We start from the raw sequence: 17725 nt of genomic DNA on the forward strand, positions 1-17725 counted from the left end.
AGATAAAAAACAAGCTGCAAAGAGAGGAAATGCTGAGAAACATTTATAGGGAAGCCACTCCAAACATTTATTTGTTGAATGCTTAAAGATGAATAAATAAAACCAGCAGCAGTGCAATGAGCTGGAGGTGTAATAGGTGTAGGAACCCAGGGTACCAGGTACAACACTTGTGTGTCACTATAGTCACTGGGGAAATACTACATCCACGGGTGTATTTTGCTGTGGAAATGAAGCAAGAAAGCTGAAAAAGCAAAGAAACTTGCAGCCAAGAGCTGAAAGTTGAAAAAGCAATGATATGAAACCACTGGCTCTGTCTTGGCATCTATATTCAAATGAGAAAAACCCTTTGAGCTGCCTCCTTTTCATACAACAAACAAGTGGTATCAAGCTGAGGCACAGAGCAGCATTGAGACACAACCCTAAAATCTGGATTTTAGGATTTTAATCTGGTTTGGTTTATATATGTCTTTGCTAGGACTTGGAAGCCTTAACATTACTGTTAATATATATGTGGCATTAAACAAGCTGAAATATTGTGCAGTAATCACAAATGATGATAACTGTAGATCCAAAATAGCTTGTAAAATAATAATAACAATAAAAAAAATTGTTGCCAGAAACTGAAATTGCAGAGCTGGTGACAGCTATTGTTCTCTGCTTTGGAATGGGTGAGCTTTTCTGTGGGGTATATTGAAAAATCTGTTGCTGTCAGAGCAAAACCTGCAGTAATTTAATACAAATCTATTTTTATGTTTTTATAGATCATTGACAAGAAATCATAACGAAACATCCTAAGACAGGTGTGTTTTCTTTCTTTTTTTTCTTTTTTTCTTTTTTTATTTTTAATTTTCTATGCAGGGGCTTTGGGAAGCAAGGATTTCAGTGCCAAGGTAAGCCACATGTGTTTTGTTGGCTAGCACACATTGTTGCATCTTACTTCGAAGGCAGCCAAAACTTGCCTGCAGCAAGAGGGAACCAAGCCTGGAAAAACTAATCAAGCATCTCATTTGCCTGTGTAAATTCTAAAGGAAGACAATTAATTCAGTTAAGTAACTATTGGTATTTATATTTTATACACTGAGTAATCAAATAATGGTTTATACTGTAGTAACACAAATAGGGTTAGGTTTTTTATTTTTAAATCATCTCGTGGTAAATGTCAGATAATCTGCATGCAGTGCAGTTTCTAACTTTTCCTTGAAAATAATCTGTGCAGTTTAGCTTTTGCAGAGCCCATTTTTCACATCAGAAGCTCCTGTCTGTGTGGGCGTTTTGGAAAATGGATTCACTTTTTAGTCAGATGGCTTCTTTTCATAACCCAAACTCCCTGGTTTTAATTTTCATACACAGTATGTTTAGGAGGACCTCTGGTTTGAACTACATTTTAGGACAGGCAGTGTTTTTCTGTCTTATGTAATACTGAATTGCAAAAAAAAAGCCATGCCTACAAAATTGCTGATTTAATAAATTCTCCTAACCTTGAGAAACTGAAAGCTGCTATAGGGGGAGATAACTATATACATGAAAGCCAGAGCACAGTATGCTGAATTCTCACATACTCTGGTTCTTGGCTTTTTTTCAAAATTCACATTATTATTTAGTCATCAATTAACCACACCCAACTATTGTTTGGGTTTTTTTGTCATATATTTGCCTCATTAGGATGATGCTTTTTTTTGTGCCTTTCCCCCCACCTTCCTCCCTATCAATTTTACCTGCACTGTGTACTCATTAGTTTGCTTTTTGGTGATTTCTTTCACTGCATCTTAAAATCTAGTTGTTTGCTAATGCTTTAGAGCATATTTGACTATCCTGAATGTTGCTTTTATTTAGTAGTGGGTGAACTGATGGATTCTGTGGTATTTCTGTGAAAGTTCATGTCAGCTGCTACTTGAAATTAGACCTCTGAGAAACTGAATGTAAAAGAATGATGCATTTCTAAGATGTTGCAATAATTATTCTTCTTTCTGCAAGTTTCTGCTTGCAGACATGTAGTGAGAACACTGCATGCCTTGGGAAGGTAACCATCCAACTTTTATGGTACTCTGAATCTTGTATGCAACTTCTTCTGTGTTCCAAGATATTACTGCTAAATTCTGTAGCTATTTTCCAGTTAGTTGCAACTCATCCCATCTACAGGGGTGCTACAGACCCTGTGGTCCTCAGCTGGTTATGGAATGGCAGTTCCTGAATCCCATTCTGAATAGCTCAGTGGTTCCCAGTTAAGGAGCTGTTTAGATATTCATTAGAGATTTCCACTGGGACACAGAAAATCACTGGGGTTGTATTTAAATTATTCAGTTTTCAACCTTAAAGTTTTACAGTCTGTCCACTGTCAGCTTTCTCCCATCTTCCAGTAGTGTTGTTCAGCTTCAGCATTGCTTAAAAATATTTAAATGAGCTTTTTGGAACTGAAGAGAAATACTTTATTTCGTTAAAGCTTTGCAATTTATTTTTTTTTTTCTTTCTCTTGATTTTTATGGGATCTCTGTGACTTTGCAAAAGACAATAAATTCAATTTTGGTATGGCTTTTAATGACCTTATTGCAGCAGAAGTTCAGGGTGCAATTGCATTATTACTGCACAAATGCTTATCAAGAGACAGTCCACATCCTAAGTAGTTTCTCTTTCTCAGTGTATTCTGTATTCTAATGGAGCTGGTGAGTGTATGTGCTAGCAAAGAAGTTTTTGGAATATCTACTTAGGTTTACAACTGTGAGCTGGGATCTGTTATTTCATGGAGAGGCTGCAGAATTCTGTTGTGTTATGAGAAATAAGTTCTTCAAAGAGTGGGTTCAGGGTCAGAATGTAGCTGTGGAAAAAGCCTGGGCCTGTTTTTTGTAAAGTGTGAATTTGAAAATGAACTTGAAAGAGTTCAGCTGGATTCAATTTCTTGTAAGCAATATGTCTTTACTGCCTCCTGGTATTAGGAAATGTTTTCCTGTTTGAAATTTGTGTTTATCATTGATTTATACAAACATGAACTAATAAAATACAGGAGTTTTCTTGTGCCTTGGGTTGAAGCTTAGTTCTTGGGTTTCTGTCCTGCAGGTTGTTTCCCCTACCAAGAGCTTCTTGTTCATTTTCCTGTCTTCACTGTCCTTTGTAACTAAAAAAAAAAAGCTCATAAAAATATGTTCTGTCTTCCTTACTTGGAAATGTTACTGCCAAAGGGTGATAAGTTACCAAGTGAGTTCCCCTCCCTATGCCAGAACTCTTGTATCACCATCATTTTGGTAGCAAGATTGGGTATTACAAACAATAATATCCTAGTTTCTCCTTATGCTGTTTATGTTACTATTACTCATGTGCTGCAGTTTACATTACCTAACATTTCTGTAAGCTTGAGATTGAGAAATTAATTCCATGGAAGCCACTAAAAGTCTGTGCCTGTTGATGTTTTCTCCCTAACTTAACAGCATGAAATGAAAATTTAGGATATATTTACTTAAAGCAGCTGACTCTTTAATGTATCTTCATGCATCTAATTTAGAGGCATCTGTTAAAACATGGAACCTCCAGAGCAAAAGAAAAAATCCATGTATACAGACCCCCTAGCAAGAAATAAACAAATTGAACAAAAAAATCCACCTGGGAGCATAAAGTGCATCTGTGCACAGTTTCCATGATCTCTTTACCCAGCTTTGGCCATTTCCCTTCAGCCTGATTTGTGGGCTGGTTGTGGCCTCAAAGGGCAGTAATTTTAATGAGATGCAGCTGAGCTGATCCAGCCACCAGAAGCATGCAGCTGAGATACTTGTGCACTTGTCAGCTTTTCTTTATTCATTCCTCCCCTCCTTCGCCTGTCCCTCTTCTTCCCTTTGGAATTTATGTCCCATATCATGAGGAAATACAGTCCTGGTGTCAGGACTGATCCAGGTCCAGGTGACAGCCTGATCCCAGAGTCACTTGAAATTCTGTTTTTTTTCCCTACACCTGAACCATCTTTGAAAAATTGCCCACGTTCCAAGACTTTCCTGAGCACAGCACTGACAGGTGCAGATGAAAGTCCTGACTCTTTCAAATACATTTGTGTTGGTTCAAATCAGGGAATTCCTTTGGGAATGCTTCCTTCCAGTCATCCCTGCTTTTACAGGGCTTTGCTTTGCATTGCTGGGTGGTCTTGGAGCATCCTTTGGGTGATAGCAGAGAGCTGTGTCCCAGCAGCACATTTCATGTCCCCCAGCTGCTCAAAGGGGTTTGGTTCATGGATCAGACTCCAACTCATCCAAGAGAAAACCCTTGGAATGTGGGGTGTGTGGCTGGCCAGCTCTTAGCACTGTTTTCCTCTAGAAATCCTGTTTAGATTTCCAAATCTAAACAGAATCCAAATTCCTGTTGGAGCTAACATGGACATAGGGGTTATGCTTTCAGCTTTTCTTCTGTGCCAGGGGTTTTGTGGTATACAATATTGTGCTATAGAAAGGGCAAAAGGGCACCTGGGTCAGAAGAGGGAAGATGTTTGTGAGGATTCCCTAATTCTACCTTTTTCCCTGTTACTACCATCATGTGCATCACAGCAAAGTTCTCTGTATCAAATAGATGTGCAATACACAATCCACCAAATATTCAAATTCCCTCAATACAGACCAGGAGAGTGAAATAAGAGACCTATGCCATTGTACTGCTGTCTTTCTAGAAAATTTCCTCAGTGATATCGTGCTCATCAGAACTGGAACATCATAATTAAATCTTATCTCCCAGCAAAAATCTTGGATTACGTTTCAAGGCCAAAACGTTTCATCCTTACCCTTCCCACACTTCTGACATGCTGAGTTTTGGGTTGTTTACTTGACTCAGTTGGATATCCCAGCAATGTGTTCCAGTTAAAAGAAACTGTTCCAGTGCCCTGGATGTAATTCTGTGAAGCTCTTCAGCTTCTCATTAACCATGTGGGAGTGATGGCTTCTTCTGACTTGACAGATGAACCAGTTTGACTTCTGGGCAAGACAAACTTTGGCATATTCTTTATTTTCCCCTCTGCCTGTGGTGTAACACTACACATCAGCTGCAGATATGCAGCCACATATGGTGTCCATTTTGTAGAAGATTTTTGTGGATGTGACTTATGCCAGAAGCAGAATTTATTGAAATGTTGGAAAGAAAGTTGCAGGAAGATGAAAACAGATTTCCCTCCTGGGATACACTGATAGTTATTTCTTTTAAGTTTGTTTTTGTGGGCTGTTTCTCTTCAGGGTGAGAGGTAAAAAATAAGTTATTTAATAAATACTTTAGGTTCAGCTCCTCGGTTTTGACATCTGCAGCAGAAAGCATAAAAGTCCAAGAGGAAAGCACTCCCCTGTGTGTAGTTAAAAACAGGAACTCCCCTTCAAGTGTTTTTAAGTTCTTGTAGATGCTGAACATTGTAATCCTGACTGATTGAAGTCCTGGAGAGGCTGGGAGTGCTTGGGAGTTATCAGCTGTTAATTTCTCAGCTATTTCTGAATTCTGCCTTCCATAAATGTGATTCAGAACAATTCCCTTCTAAGTCAGGCAACTGAACACGTGCACACATCTTTCTGTGGATTTCATTGTCATTTCCTCTGATACCTTAATTCTGATTTCATTTACATGAAGTTTTTTGGTTCCTTTATGTAACTTAGGCTGTAAAATCTGCAGACACACAGGCCTTTTTTTCAGGGTATTTTCTAGTAAGTTCATGGAAAGCACAGTCCTGTTTTTTATTAATTAAAAATATTTCACCAAATGAGCTTTACTGGAAATGGGGAATATGTCCCCATTCACTGGAATGTTTATTTTTGTCCAACCCCTATTCTTTACAAAATGTCTTTCTTATTTTAATAATTTATTTAGCCTGATACAGGAACACACTTTTGGAACTGAAAATGTAACTGCAATGTCCAGAAACTCTTTTATTTGCTACTTTTGAATTTTGCAGCTTCATTTTAAGAATGAAAGCTGATATTTGTCTTGATACAGTGACCAAGGAAGATTTAAAAAAACAGAAATAGGTTTTGACATTGCCAGAAGTGTCTAGGAGTAGAGAATGGCCAACACAGATTGTATGGCACATTTAAGAGAAGTTTTGGAGTGTATAGAAAGAAGGGAGAAAAACAAATATCAGAAAGCTGATATTTGTCTTGATACAGTGACCAAGGAAGATTTAGAAAAACAGAAATAGGTTTTGACATTGTCAGAAGTGTCTGGGAGTGGTGAATGGCCAACACAGATTGTATGGCACGTTTAAGGTAACTTCAGGAGTGTACAGAAAGAAGGGAGAAAAACATAATTTGGTTTACATTCTATTTCAGATATTTTGGTGCCTAGATGTTGCTCAGAATTCCTTTTCACATTTTGGGGAGATCCTCAAATCTGAGCCTTTCAAATGCAGTAAAAGCTCCATCAATCTTTTTGGACAGCTCAGTAAAAATGTTTCTTCTGGGGTTTCCTTTGGCTTGGGAGTCCAGGACAAATGAATCCAACTGTTTAATTGTCTGAAGACCCTGGGGAATAAAGGTTAAACATGCAAACTTCCCAAAATTCTATTCTTTCCCCAATATATCAGTGGGAAAAGGTGGCATTTATTCATGTGCTGCTATTTGCTTGTTAAAATCTGCCCTCTATGTCAGCAGAAAAAAAGCAGAGGTTGTTCAGTGGTAGTTTCTGCAAAGAAGCAATATCCCTGATTTCTCTCTCTCTCTCAAAAAAAAAAGTGTTGAAGAGTGTAGCTACTGAAGAGAGTTTTACAGTGCAAGTGGTGGATATGTTTTATACTTTTTTTTTACAGCAGTTTTGTCTCCTAATAGCTCATCCACTCATTGTGCCAACTGCACAGTGCTGCTGCATTACCTGGTTTTATGCTCTGCTGTTCTGGGCTCTATTGCCAGTTGTTTCACTCAGCAGCACTTTTAAGTGTTTTGTTCTGCCTCTGGATACCCAGGTGTGCCTGCTGAATCCTGGAGGCTGGAAAACTGCCTGTCCTTCTTCTCATCCGGGTAGAAGCCAGCAAAGATTTATTTTTATTTTTTTTTCTCTAAGCTTTCTGCAAAACTGTGTCAGCTTCCTGATGCTGGATAATGAGGAAGAGTTGAGTTGTCATGTTTGTATAAAGTTCTGTTCATTTCATTTCTCTTCAGCCTGGGTTTCTTTGAACACTTTGCAAAACAAGAATTCTCTTGTCTATTATCAAACCTGGTACAAGGCCAGGTGTCATTTTTCCTTTGAGATTATAAATGCATTATATTACAAATATCTAAGGCTTGTATTTTATTCATCATTTGCTGCACGCTGCATCATCATTTTCTGTCAGCAAAGGTTTTACATGGTTCCTATGGCCTTGAATACTTGACAACAAGTACCCTGAAGCCAATAAAGTCTGAATTTCAGGAGGAGGAGGAGAATTCCATCAAGCAGGGCATCCCTGGGAGTCCAGGACTGCTTTAGTATCTGGGACAGATGTAAGGGAGCAGATGTATGTCTTTGACATTTTCTCAAGATGCCTTGTCCTAGTACATTTCTTTTTTTATGTATAGAATAGAAAATGTAATAAGAACACTGCAAAAGATTTGCTAATAGAGCCATTTCTATTTTGGGAAGAGGAAGGGCAAAACTTTGTCACCACTGGTTTCTTTAGAAGGTCTTGGACTTCAGAGTCTTTTTTTTTTATTTTATTCCTGCCTGTGCCTTAAACTTCTCTCTGGGTCTGTTGTGCATGTTCATATCCAGACCCTGCAGTCTTTAAATGACCCAGACACCTTAATGGGCAGAGGAAGTCTCAAGGTTTTTTTACTTCTACTCTCCTCTAAAGTGCTTTTAAATCCTGCTAACAGAACAATAAAATGGGGGTGGTTAGGTTAGTGTGACTGACAGCACTGAAACTGAGATAATGAGTAAAAAAAAATATCATTGATGCCAGGCCATGAATTTATGGACACCTGATAGTTTGGGAGTATTGATTCTTTAAGTAAATGTGTAGCTGAAGATTGATGAAAGGGAATGAAAGACTTCATCATATATTATTAATGTTTTAGGGAGGTCTAATCTGATTTCTGCAGGTTTTTATAGACAAGTTGCTTGCAAAAATCACTGATAAATGTACTCAGTAAATTTTAAATTCTAAACACTGCCCACGAAGCTTATTTTGTAATTTAAATCAATACATTAGAAAGAGGAAGAACTTATGTAGAATTAAATTTTTAATAAATCTTGCTCTTTCTTGGCTTATTTCAACTTATGCAAATATTGACCTTTGGATTCTTAGCACTGCCTGTGTTTTATTGAGCCTTGCTTTGAAGAGGAGGAGGGATGTGTGTGGTATCAGCTTTAAACTCTTGTTGTAACAATTAAAAGGGCAGTGTCAGACATTTGGGTCATTTGGCATTTAACATGACAAAATGAAAAGGAATTTGGTGATGAACTCAGTAGGGTTAATTTTGAAACCTTAAAATGTGAGGTGTAGAGAACAGAAAGGAGGCTGCTAGCAGGGAGCTTAACTGATGGATCTCCAGAACACCCAAACCACACTTCATGTCAGTTCTGCAGCCAGGGGTACTCTTTGTAAGAGTGTAGGATTGTGTTCAAATTGAGCTAATAAATGTTTTTAGTATTTTAAAGCCTGGATCTGGCAAAGTGCTTTGTATCTGGATCAGTATTATAGCCAATAAATGGCTCTTACGTAGTTCTATATGGACAACTGTTGTGAACTGACCTTAATCTGGATTTAATAATATAGCCTTTAATACTTATTTTTATTGATGGTGCAGAGGTGCTTTGAAGAACTGAAGACTCATATTTTGCAGAATGCTGCATTAAGATTTATTGATATTTAATAAATTGCCCTTGAGACAGCAGGTTTAGTAATGTGGAGACACAATGAGTGCTGATAGAGGCACACACTATTCTGTTGCTTTCCATATGGATTTTCCTGAAGTGGAAGTTATATACCTGGATTAAAATTTCAATTTAAGAGTGTGATAACATCTTAAAATTTTACCAAAAATTTATCCTGTCATATAGACAGTGGATATAATTGAAGTGATGCTTCTTGTGGCTCTGTGTAAGGACAAAGCTCTGAACACCACCTAAAACATTCATTAGGTATAAAATGTGCCTCAACAGGAAACCATGAAAAAACCCCAACCCCGTGTTACACAGACATCTCTTCTGATAGGAATTAAGAAGCAGGAGTGAGAAAATAAAAGCCTTTCTTTGGGTAACTCATAGAATGGCTTCATCCTCTGTGCAGCTTCCCTGCTGGGGTGTTGTGCCTAAGAGAACTTCTCTGTTTTCTGGGTCTGTGTGTTGTGGTAGGAAAAACATTGTCTGTAGTTACTACTGAGTCTCAGGGTGAAGGAGTTCATCCATTCAGGTGATTTTGCTGTGTGCAGTTAATTAAGAGGATGAGAGGAATAGATTGGATGATGGAAAAGAGAATTATCCTGCTTGAGAAAATGTTCAAAAAGCATTTGTGCTGCCTGTAATACTGATAAGAAAATATTTCTCTTTTTTGGGGTTTTTTTTGTCTCTCCCCCTGGCCCTCCACAGGGAATTTTGAAGAATTAGAACCCTTATTCTTGTTGCATGGGCAAATTATTTATCTCTAGGTTGAGGTTGAGAATAATTTATTATTCTCCTTCTGCAGTTTGAAATTATTCTGACCTGATGGTGAGATGCAGGGTAGCAGATGCAATCTTTGGATCAACCAGCTACAGCTTTTGTGGTAACCAGTCATCAGGAAATAGCAGGAAATTACTGGAGTACAAAACGCATCTGTTGGGAATCTGTTGAAGTCTTTTGTGAGATAGGATGGGGAAAAACATCCTAGGATGGGGAGTGGCTTTGGAAACATCTGTGCTGAACAACAAAGTGTGGACATGGGAATGAGCTCTTTTCAGAAGCTGGAGCTGACTTAGATGTAGTTGGGTTTGTGTGGCATCTCTCCAACTGTTTTGTTCCTCTGACTGATGCACAAGTGAATTCTGCAGCTTCTGTTTGGGTTTTCTGTCAATTTGAGATCTGCCTGTGTGCAAGCTGATGGGCAGGAGTTTGGGGGATGTGGTTTTCCAAGAGTTAAAGGCTGCAAGTTTGAGTTGCTTCTGATTCTAGGTTTAGTCTCAACTTCCCTAGGTATGTTGCCATCCAATTTTTGAAGGAATGCTGTCTTGATTTTTCTGCCTTCCAAAGGAAAGCTTTAAGACTACAAATCAACCCTTGAACATCTGCCTAGCCCTCAACTTTGATATTTTATTAATTTGTTTGAATGGCATAATCCACGTTGCCATGAGGATGCTTTTCAAGGCCATGTGTCTGCTCTTAGAAATGGGTGTCCTACTGTGTTTTCTAACAGCATGTCCTACTTCTAAAGTTTCCTCTCATATATCCCTGATGCAAACACCCCCAGCCCTTCCCCTTTCTCACCATCTCACATTCTGTATCTCACTTACCTGTTCTTAAAAGTGTAGTGGCAATAATAGCACCAGAACTTTGCAGAGCACTGATGTGGCACTTGAAGTGGAAGCCCTGAAGGAAGAGAATGAGTTCTGTATTTCTTGTTAACACAGGATAAAGCATAATTTTCTTTCAGGACTCTTGGGAAGGAATCCTTTAAAAATCTGGAACTGAAACTAGAAAAAAAAAATCTCAGCTGATGCATAATTTGGGCTTTGGTTTCAGGAACACTGGTTATTATTTAACACATGTAGCATCAGCAAAATAGTTCAAAAATTAGTCAGTGTTAGTCTTAAAATGTGAACTGCTTTCAAGTTGATTTGGGATGTGGAAACCTCTCTCTGTATATCTTATTTGTTAAATTATCTCAAGAGAGCAGTTTACACAAAGCTTCTCTTGAACAATTTAAAATGTCAAAGCTTTCTGAGCTTCAAAACAGCTGTGTCCTTAAATGGGTTTTGTGCTGATGAAAAGCCCTAAACTTTCTCTAGGAGGCTGCACTAATCCAGTGTGGTTTTCAGAACTGCACCTTGAGTTTTATGAAAAGAGCCATTGGGTTTAGGGGTAAAAAAATCTTCATACTATCTTCTGAGAAAATACCAAGATCTCTGGTACCCAACTGTTTATATGTAGTTTACCAATAAGTTTAAAAGGCAGATTTATCAGAGATCCAGATTTCCTAGTTTTGCTTATTTCCTGGGAATACATGTCCTTAGGCTTGCTTTTTACACAAGGACTTGCAGATCACAATAAGCTGATGGTATTCTCACCTACAAATGCCTCTTTTTCTGTTGTCTTGACCCAGGAACACTCTGCATTTTTGTCACTGATTTAAGGGTCTCCCAAACATTAGAAATGAAATTGCAGTGAGTCTCATTTGTTAGTAATCTCCACCTGTAAAGCTCAGGTTATACAGATGTGTCAGAACCAAGGCCACAAGATAAAGATGTAAATAACCAGGATGTTTTTTGGTTGTCATCATTGTTGTACAAAGTCCTGTGCAAAGATATACTTCTGCTTTACAGGAATCCTTGTCCTAAAGGGATAAGAAGAGAACAGAGCAATTCAGAGCAGGGCTACAAGGGTCTGTACAGTGGGGTTTTATCAGAGCTTCTCCTGTCTGCCCTTACTCTCTTCTCTATAGAACAGGATCTGGGGTTATTTTTTGCCTGATGGAAAATCATGGTTATTCAAGCAGAATATCACAGAGGAGCTCATTGTCTAGCAGCAGAGCCAGATCACTTGGGCTTCCAATGAGGAATTATTTTGATAACTTGTTACACCAGAACGAGTTAAGTTCTCTTTACTCATCCATTTACTTTTATGATGAGGAAGTGTATTCTTCTCTCAACCTCTTTTGCTTTCTGTAGGATGCTTGCTATCTGACTGGGGGGTTGTTTAAATGAGAACAACTGGATAATAGATACCTTTCCCAATGGCTGCTTGCTCCTGAGTAATCCATTCCCAGGAGCATCCATCCAGCTGGCATTAATTCAGTTTCTGTTAACTGCAACAACCCTGCCCATGCCAGACCCAAGTTTGTCACTGCTCCAGTGTTGTCATTTTATCACTTGCTTGACAAGTGTGAATTTAAATTCTGATTTCATAGCTGAAAGATTTTATGTATTTAGGTTGGGAGGTTGGTGCATTGCTTCCTCTGGTTTAGTCCAGTACAGGATTTAACTTGGGAAATCCATGCAGGTCAGAGTTTTTTTGCAAATTATTCTGGATACCAAAACTGTCTCCTATTCTGCCCTCATTAAATCACTGCTTGCAGCTGGAAGGTTCTGTGTAAGGGCTGAAGAGGTGAATAGATGCTAAGGTAAGATTTGCAGTAAATTTCTGAAATCTGGAATCCTCCTCCTAGATCATGGCTTTGGGTTGTGATTAAGACAGGAACTCTCTGGACATTCTAACAGAATCATCACTGGGTTCTGCTTGTAGGGAAGAAACATTTTAAAAGCTTGTGGCAGGTGTTCCATCCTTAAAGATAATGGGATTAAACTGTGTGACAAGGATGTCTTCAGAAAAAATGATGGTGCTGGGCTGCTGTGTCACAACCTTTGTGGAGCAGACAACGCTGCAGCAATTCTGTGCCTTGGTGATTTTGATTCTGGTGGAAACTTGGTGCAGCTGCATCTTAAAAAGCCTGGAAAAACTATTTATAGTAAGTAATTTCTGCAGATAGCAACAAATTCAGCATGCTCTCCCCATCTCGGGGATGTTTCCTTATTTGAGGCTGATGGAATGAAACAGATGTGTTAAAAACACAGCATATAACATAGCTATAAACCCACTCAGTTTGAGCAGTGTTGGCACTTCCCATCAATTCTTTCATCCTGGAGCACCTTCTTCACCTTCAGCTCCTTTTTTTGACCTCAGTTTAGTCAGATTCTTTCTGCTTTAGGAGCTTCCAAGCTGGAGGGAGGTAACATAACCTCTTGGAGCTGGCAAGTGATTGCATCCCAGCCTCCTTCCTTGCAGGGCTGTGCCTGGAGCAATGGGGCAGAAGACTCAATCCCAAAATGTCTTGGCTTGTCTTACCCTGGCTCTGGAGCACAGGTAATTCCAGCTGCTGGGCTGAAACTTGTGTGGGCTTTTTCTCTCCCACTCTGGAAGGGATTTGTGCTTGGCAAGAGTTTATCTGCCCTGAGTATATGTCATCATGATAGTTATCCCTGTGAAAAAGTAGGAGAAGGAAATGGGAAGCAGAGGAGACAGAGCAGGAGGAGCCTTGGCAGAGGGTGAGTGAGCCAGGAGAGCTGGGAACCTGTCTGGGCATCCTCTCCTGGTGTAGCCCTGGTGGTTCCTGGAGCCTACAAACAGCTGGGTTTTCACTGTGCTGCAGGTCTACTGTATTCTTAGAACACTTTGAATGTCAGGCTTGGATTGGAGATGTATTCCAAGAAGCTGAAATTTCCATAGAACATTGTTTGGCATGCACTTGAAAAATCCCAGTTTTCAATTTCACCACTTTTTTACTATTCAGATTTTGTTTGAAATTATTTCCTTCTAATTCTCCTCGAGTCTTTAGGAAGACTATTTTTTTTTTCAGCTACTCATGAGCAATAAGTGAAATGTACCTTGTGCTCTTTAATTTCTTTAAAGCCTTGTATGATAGTACTTGCATCAAAGTGTAATAAGTAAATGGCAGGATCTTTGGCTCCTATTATTTTGCTTTGCCACTAGCAGTCATTTTAGCATACACAAGTATTCTACAAAAGTATTATGAAACATTTTTTTATTTTTTAAATGCTGTGTAGTCATTAAATGTTACAGTTAGGAATCAGTTCATAATGATATTCCATGGGATTTCCATCTTTAATCTGAGAGTAAAGTAAGGAAAATTTCCTTTCTCTCAACAAATCACACTCTGAACTACAACAGTCAGCTGGACTGGGCTAAAAATAATCTGGGAAGCCCTACCCTGTATATTGTGACATTACAGCCTTTTATTTATGGATATCTTTTAAGGAAAAGTAACTTTTATGACGTGCAGTGTAGGAAAACTGCCTGAAATATGCTTTAAATTTCAGGTGCCTGAGCAGCACTGTGTGTTTGCTCAGAGCAAGGGATCCTGGTGCTGCAGAACAAGTGCAGTTTAGTTGCTCTATTTAGTTGCTCTATATGCTGAAATAATTTACAGAACCCCCAAATTCATGACTCCCATCAAGCCCTCCAGGTAAAACACTTTTATTCCCTGGTTTGGGAGAGGCACCTGTGTGTGCCTGCAATCCCCTGGGGATTGCAGGTTGTGGAGCTGCAGTTTGCCCTTATCAGATGGGTCAGGATCAGTGCAGAGGAAGGTGCAGAACCTCCTGCATTGGACCTTGCTCTGCCAGGGGTCCCTGAACCTGCCTGGGGTCTGGCAGAAAGCAGCAGCTCTTAAACTGCTGGTGGCACTTGGAGCAATGTTGCCCCCAGCCCCCAATTGCCTTGCTTTTGTTCCTTTAGGAATGGATAAAAATCTGGAAAATTATCATTATGTTTAGAATCTATTTCCTTTCTCCTATTTTAATAAAATACTCAAAACCTTTGGGAATGGAGCTTTAGAGCCTTTTTTAGCTTGTAAGGAGAATTTCTCCCTTTTCCCCATAGGGCATCTCTGCCAGGTGAGAAGAATCCTTCATGTGGCAAAGCTTTGACTATCTTGCAGAGGAAGATCTGGAGCAAAGCACTCCACCTCCCCCCAGCGTTAATTATTACTCTTTAGCAATAATTAACTAAGGACTATTGATACTGCCAGCCTCATCTTGGTACCAGGCAATCTCTCCTTGGGAGCTGCCCTGTTTGTGCAGATCTGAACGAGCAGTAACTCCCTGGGTCACCTCACGCTTCCTCCTTGTTAAAAAAAAAAAATCAGTGAATTATTTTACAGGGCTACATGTTTCATTTGTGAAATTGTAAAAGCAATCAAAAGGATGATTAAAAAAAAAATTGTTTCATCCCTGTTGACTCTGAGGTTGTGATTGTTGGAAATCATTAAAGATTTGACTGGACTAAAATATCTTGTTTGAATACTGTGCTTGATTTTTATTTTTTTTTCTCATATGAGTGTTTTCCTTTCCTTCTTATCATTTATTTTGTAAGTAGAGTGCTTCACTAATGTTATGAGAAGTAAAGATTTCTTAGCCTCAGTTTAATAGTGATGCTAATCAAATGATACACTGAAACTTGCTTTGTGATGACTGTAGAAAAATTGGGGATAAAAAACCATTACCAACTAATAATCTCAAAAGAATCATTTTAAGAAACTGAAAGAAATGCATTGCATACCCATTGCTTTTTATTTCTGTATTGTTAGCACTCTGGCTGTGGAAGAGTTCCCAAGCTCTGGTCCTGCTGTGATTTATTTTTCTGTTGTTTTAGTCATTTATCTAAGATTAGGAGCAAGATAGTTAAGTTTGTAATTGAGTATTGTTGAAGATCATGATGTCTTCTAAGTGTTTCAAACCTTTGCTACTGATTTCTGCTAGATAATTAATTCTACAGCTCAAGTTTTATTCTGTGCTCAAATCTAGGGAATAAACTCAGCAGCTGGCTTTAAAGTTGAATTAGTTGAACTAAGTGCTGCTATCATATTTTTTTAATCTTTCAGAGATTATTTATATTCAAGTTATTGTGTAATAACAGCATTTTAAACTTAAATTATTTGTGAAATCATGATGTTATCAAACCTGAGCTGCACTAAAAGAAACCCTCTATGTTTTCCCCCTAACACTGTAGTTTTTAATAATCTGAGATATATCAATTTATTTCTTGATTCTTTGCTTCAATTTTAAATAACACCAAAGTCTTAAAAGTGTTTAGAAGCAAAGATTTCCTTTGTACTTCTTCTGCTGATCTCTTTTTGACCCCGTGGAACACTGACACATTATTTATATCTTTGAATATTGATAAGTGGAGTTTCCTACACACGTTGAATTGCAACTGCAGCTTCTCCTCTTTGCTGGGTGGAAGTGATCCATTTTCCAGTTTACATTTTCCAGTTTAAAAGCAGCAAAATTTTGAAATGCCAGCTGCCAAAAATAGTCTTGTGCTTGAAGGCCATGTGCCAGGGAGGTGAGGGACAGCCCTGATGCCAGCCACTTGGGACATGCTGGCTGTACCCTCTTCTCAGTCTTCATTTGCCCACAAAATTAATTAGTCTTTTAACTCCTCTACAAAAGCAAATTTTCTTCTTTCTAAAAATAGCTGTGCTGTTCATCTCCTTGACTGCATTTTGTTGGGTATTAGGTATCTCTCCTGGCTCATCTGTATGGTGTTTATTTTTAGGGGCTCTATTAATAGCCTTGAATCTGTGATGCAAGAAGACTAAAGCAGTATTAAATTGTGAAGCTGAATTATTGTCTTTGTAGTTTTCATTGTTAAACGTTAAGTTTAATCCATCCCAGTGGGTGATACAGGAAGTTTTAAACAAGGAAAGCTGAAGTGTGAGACTGAGGTGAATGGCAGTGGTTTTGGGATTAAAAAAGGTGGGAATTTAAATGAAGGGAAGGTGTCTGTGTTAGCAACCACTTCTATTATTTGTGTATTATTTGGTAGTTTATATAGGAACCTGTCTGATCAAAGTTGTAGTTACTTCAGCCAACAAACCTTGATTTCTAAATGGAGAGATTTTCAGTCAAATACTCTCTAAAATGCTCTCTCTGTGTTGGTTCTTGTAACTCTGGGTGCTCAGAGCTCTGTCTCTCCCTGGCAATGCTGCAAAACTTCAGGTTCTCAAGTGATGTGCTTCAGCTTTTTCACCAGATTTTCCCATCCCAAAATACCCCAACCAACCAAAAAAACATTTAAATGGGGAGCTCATGAACCTCTTGTTATTTTAAACGAGTGATCTGAAAGTATTGTTCTTTTTTTTCAGCAACAGCTGTAGAATTATAAATCACTTTTCTGATAATACTACCAATTTTTTTTTGTATCCTGTCCTGTTTGTTGGCTTCTTTTGTTGTTGTTGTTGTGCTCTGCAACTGCTGGAATTGATTGACAGATACTGAAGATATTTTTTCATATTTTTTCAGTGGTTACATGAAACCTCCCATTGTACTTTTAAAATGTTCTCTGTTATTTCAGCACTGATATTCTTTTGATTTCTATTCACTGATATTCTATTTTATTTCAGGCACTTTTTTCTTTTTCACTCAAAGCCCTCCTGGTGACATTTTCATCTCAGAGGAAATTCTATCACTTGTGGCAGGTGATTTTATGTTAATCCAAGGCCTAAGAAGTATGTATTTCTAATTAATAGGTTTAGGATGAAAACTGCAGATCTTCTGACTAGGGAAAGTCCTGGGATAGCTTTCCAAAGGGATTAACAGGCCAAGAAACCAAGTGATTTTAATGTGACCTTCTGAAAAGAATTGTGTCATGCTTGCTGGTAGGAGCAAGGAGCTGGATTCAATTACCCTTGGAGGGACTTTTCAGTCCTCTGTTCCTAATAAAGTAGGATTTTGCTATATTCAGCTAATAAGTTGTTATTGAGCTAGTGAGTGCTGATAATACAAGAAAAAAAATAATTGAAAGTGAAATCCTGTTATTATGATGTATAGAAGCTGCTATATTAGTGAAAATATCCAATTATGATGATACAAACTGTGATTCAAACAGGAGTAAAAAAAGCTTTAAGATTTTTACCAGTTTTCATGTTTTGCCTCCTTCCAGGCTGTCACTGTGTCAAAATCTGGTTTGGAGGGGTTTTTTTTTTTTTTTTTTTTTTGGCTTTTTTTTTTTTTTTTTTTTATATATGATGCATTTCAGTAATCTTCTTGTAATCCCCTGATAAACTGCTTAGGTTGATGGAGAATGTTGGACATGATGG

General features: G+C 38.4%; 1 protein-coding gene across 3 annotated transcripts in view; it reads left to right on the forward strand.

Moving 5' to 3' along the window:
• Window positions 1-17725, forward strand: part of PRKCA (protein kinase C alpha) — a 133453-nt gene that overhangs the window by 3137 nt on the left and 112591 nt on the right. For 2 of the 3 annotated variants that reach the window (XM_030461893.1, XM_030461892.1), the window contains exon 2: window positions 859-890. The exons of the other annotated variant lie outside the window; for it this stretch is intronic. In XM_030461893.1, coding sequence (XP_030317753.1) covers window positions 859-890 — 32 coding nt within the window. The remainder of the gene's footprint in view (window positions 1-858; window positions 891-17725) is intronic. 3 annotated transcript variants of the gene reach the window in all.

The sequence above is a fragment of the Calypte anna genome, chromosome 18 (genome assembly GCF_003957555.1).
Source record: "Calypte anna isolate BGI_N300 chromosome 18, bCalAnn1_v1.p, whole genome shotgun sequence".
Lineage (NCBI taxonomy): Eukaryota > Metazoa > Chordata > Aves > Apodiformes > Trochilidae > Calypte > Calypte anna.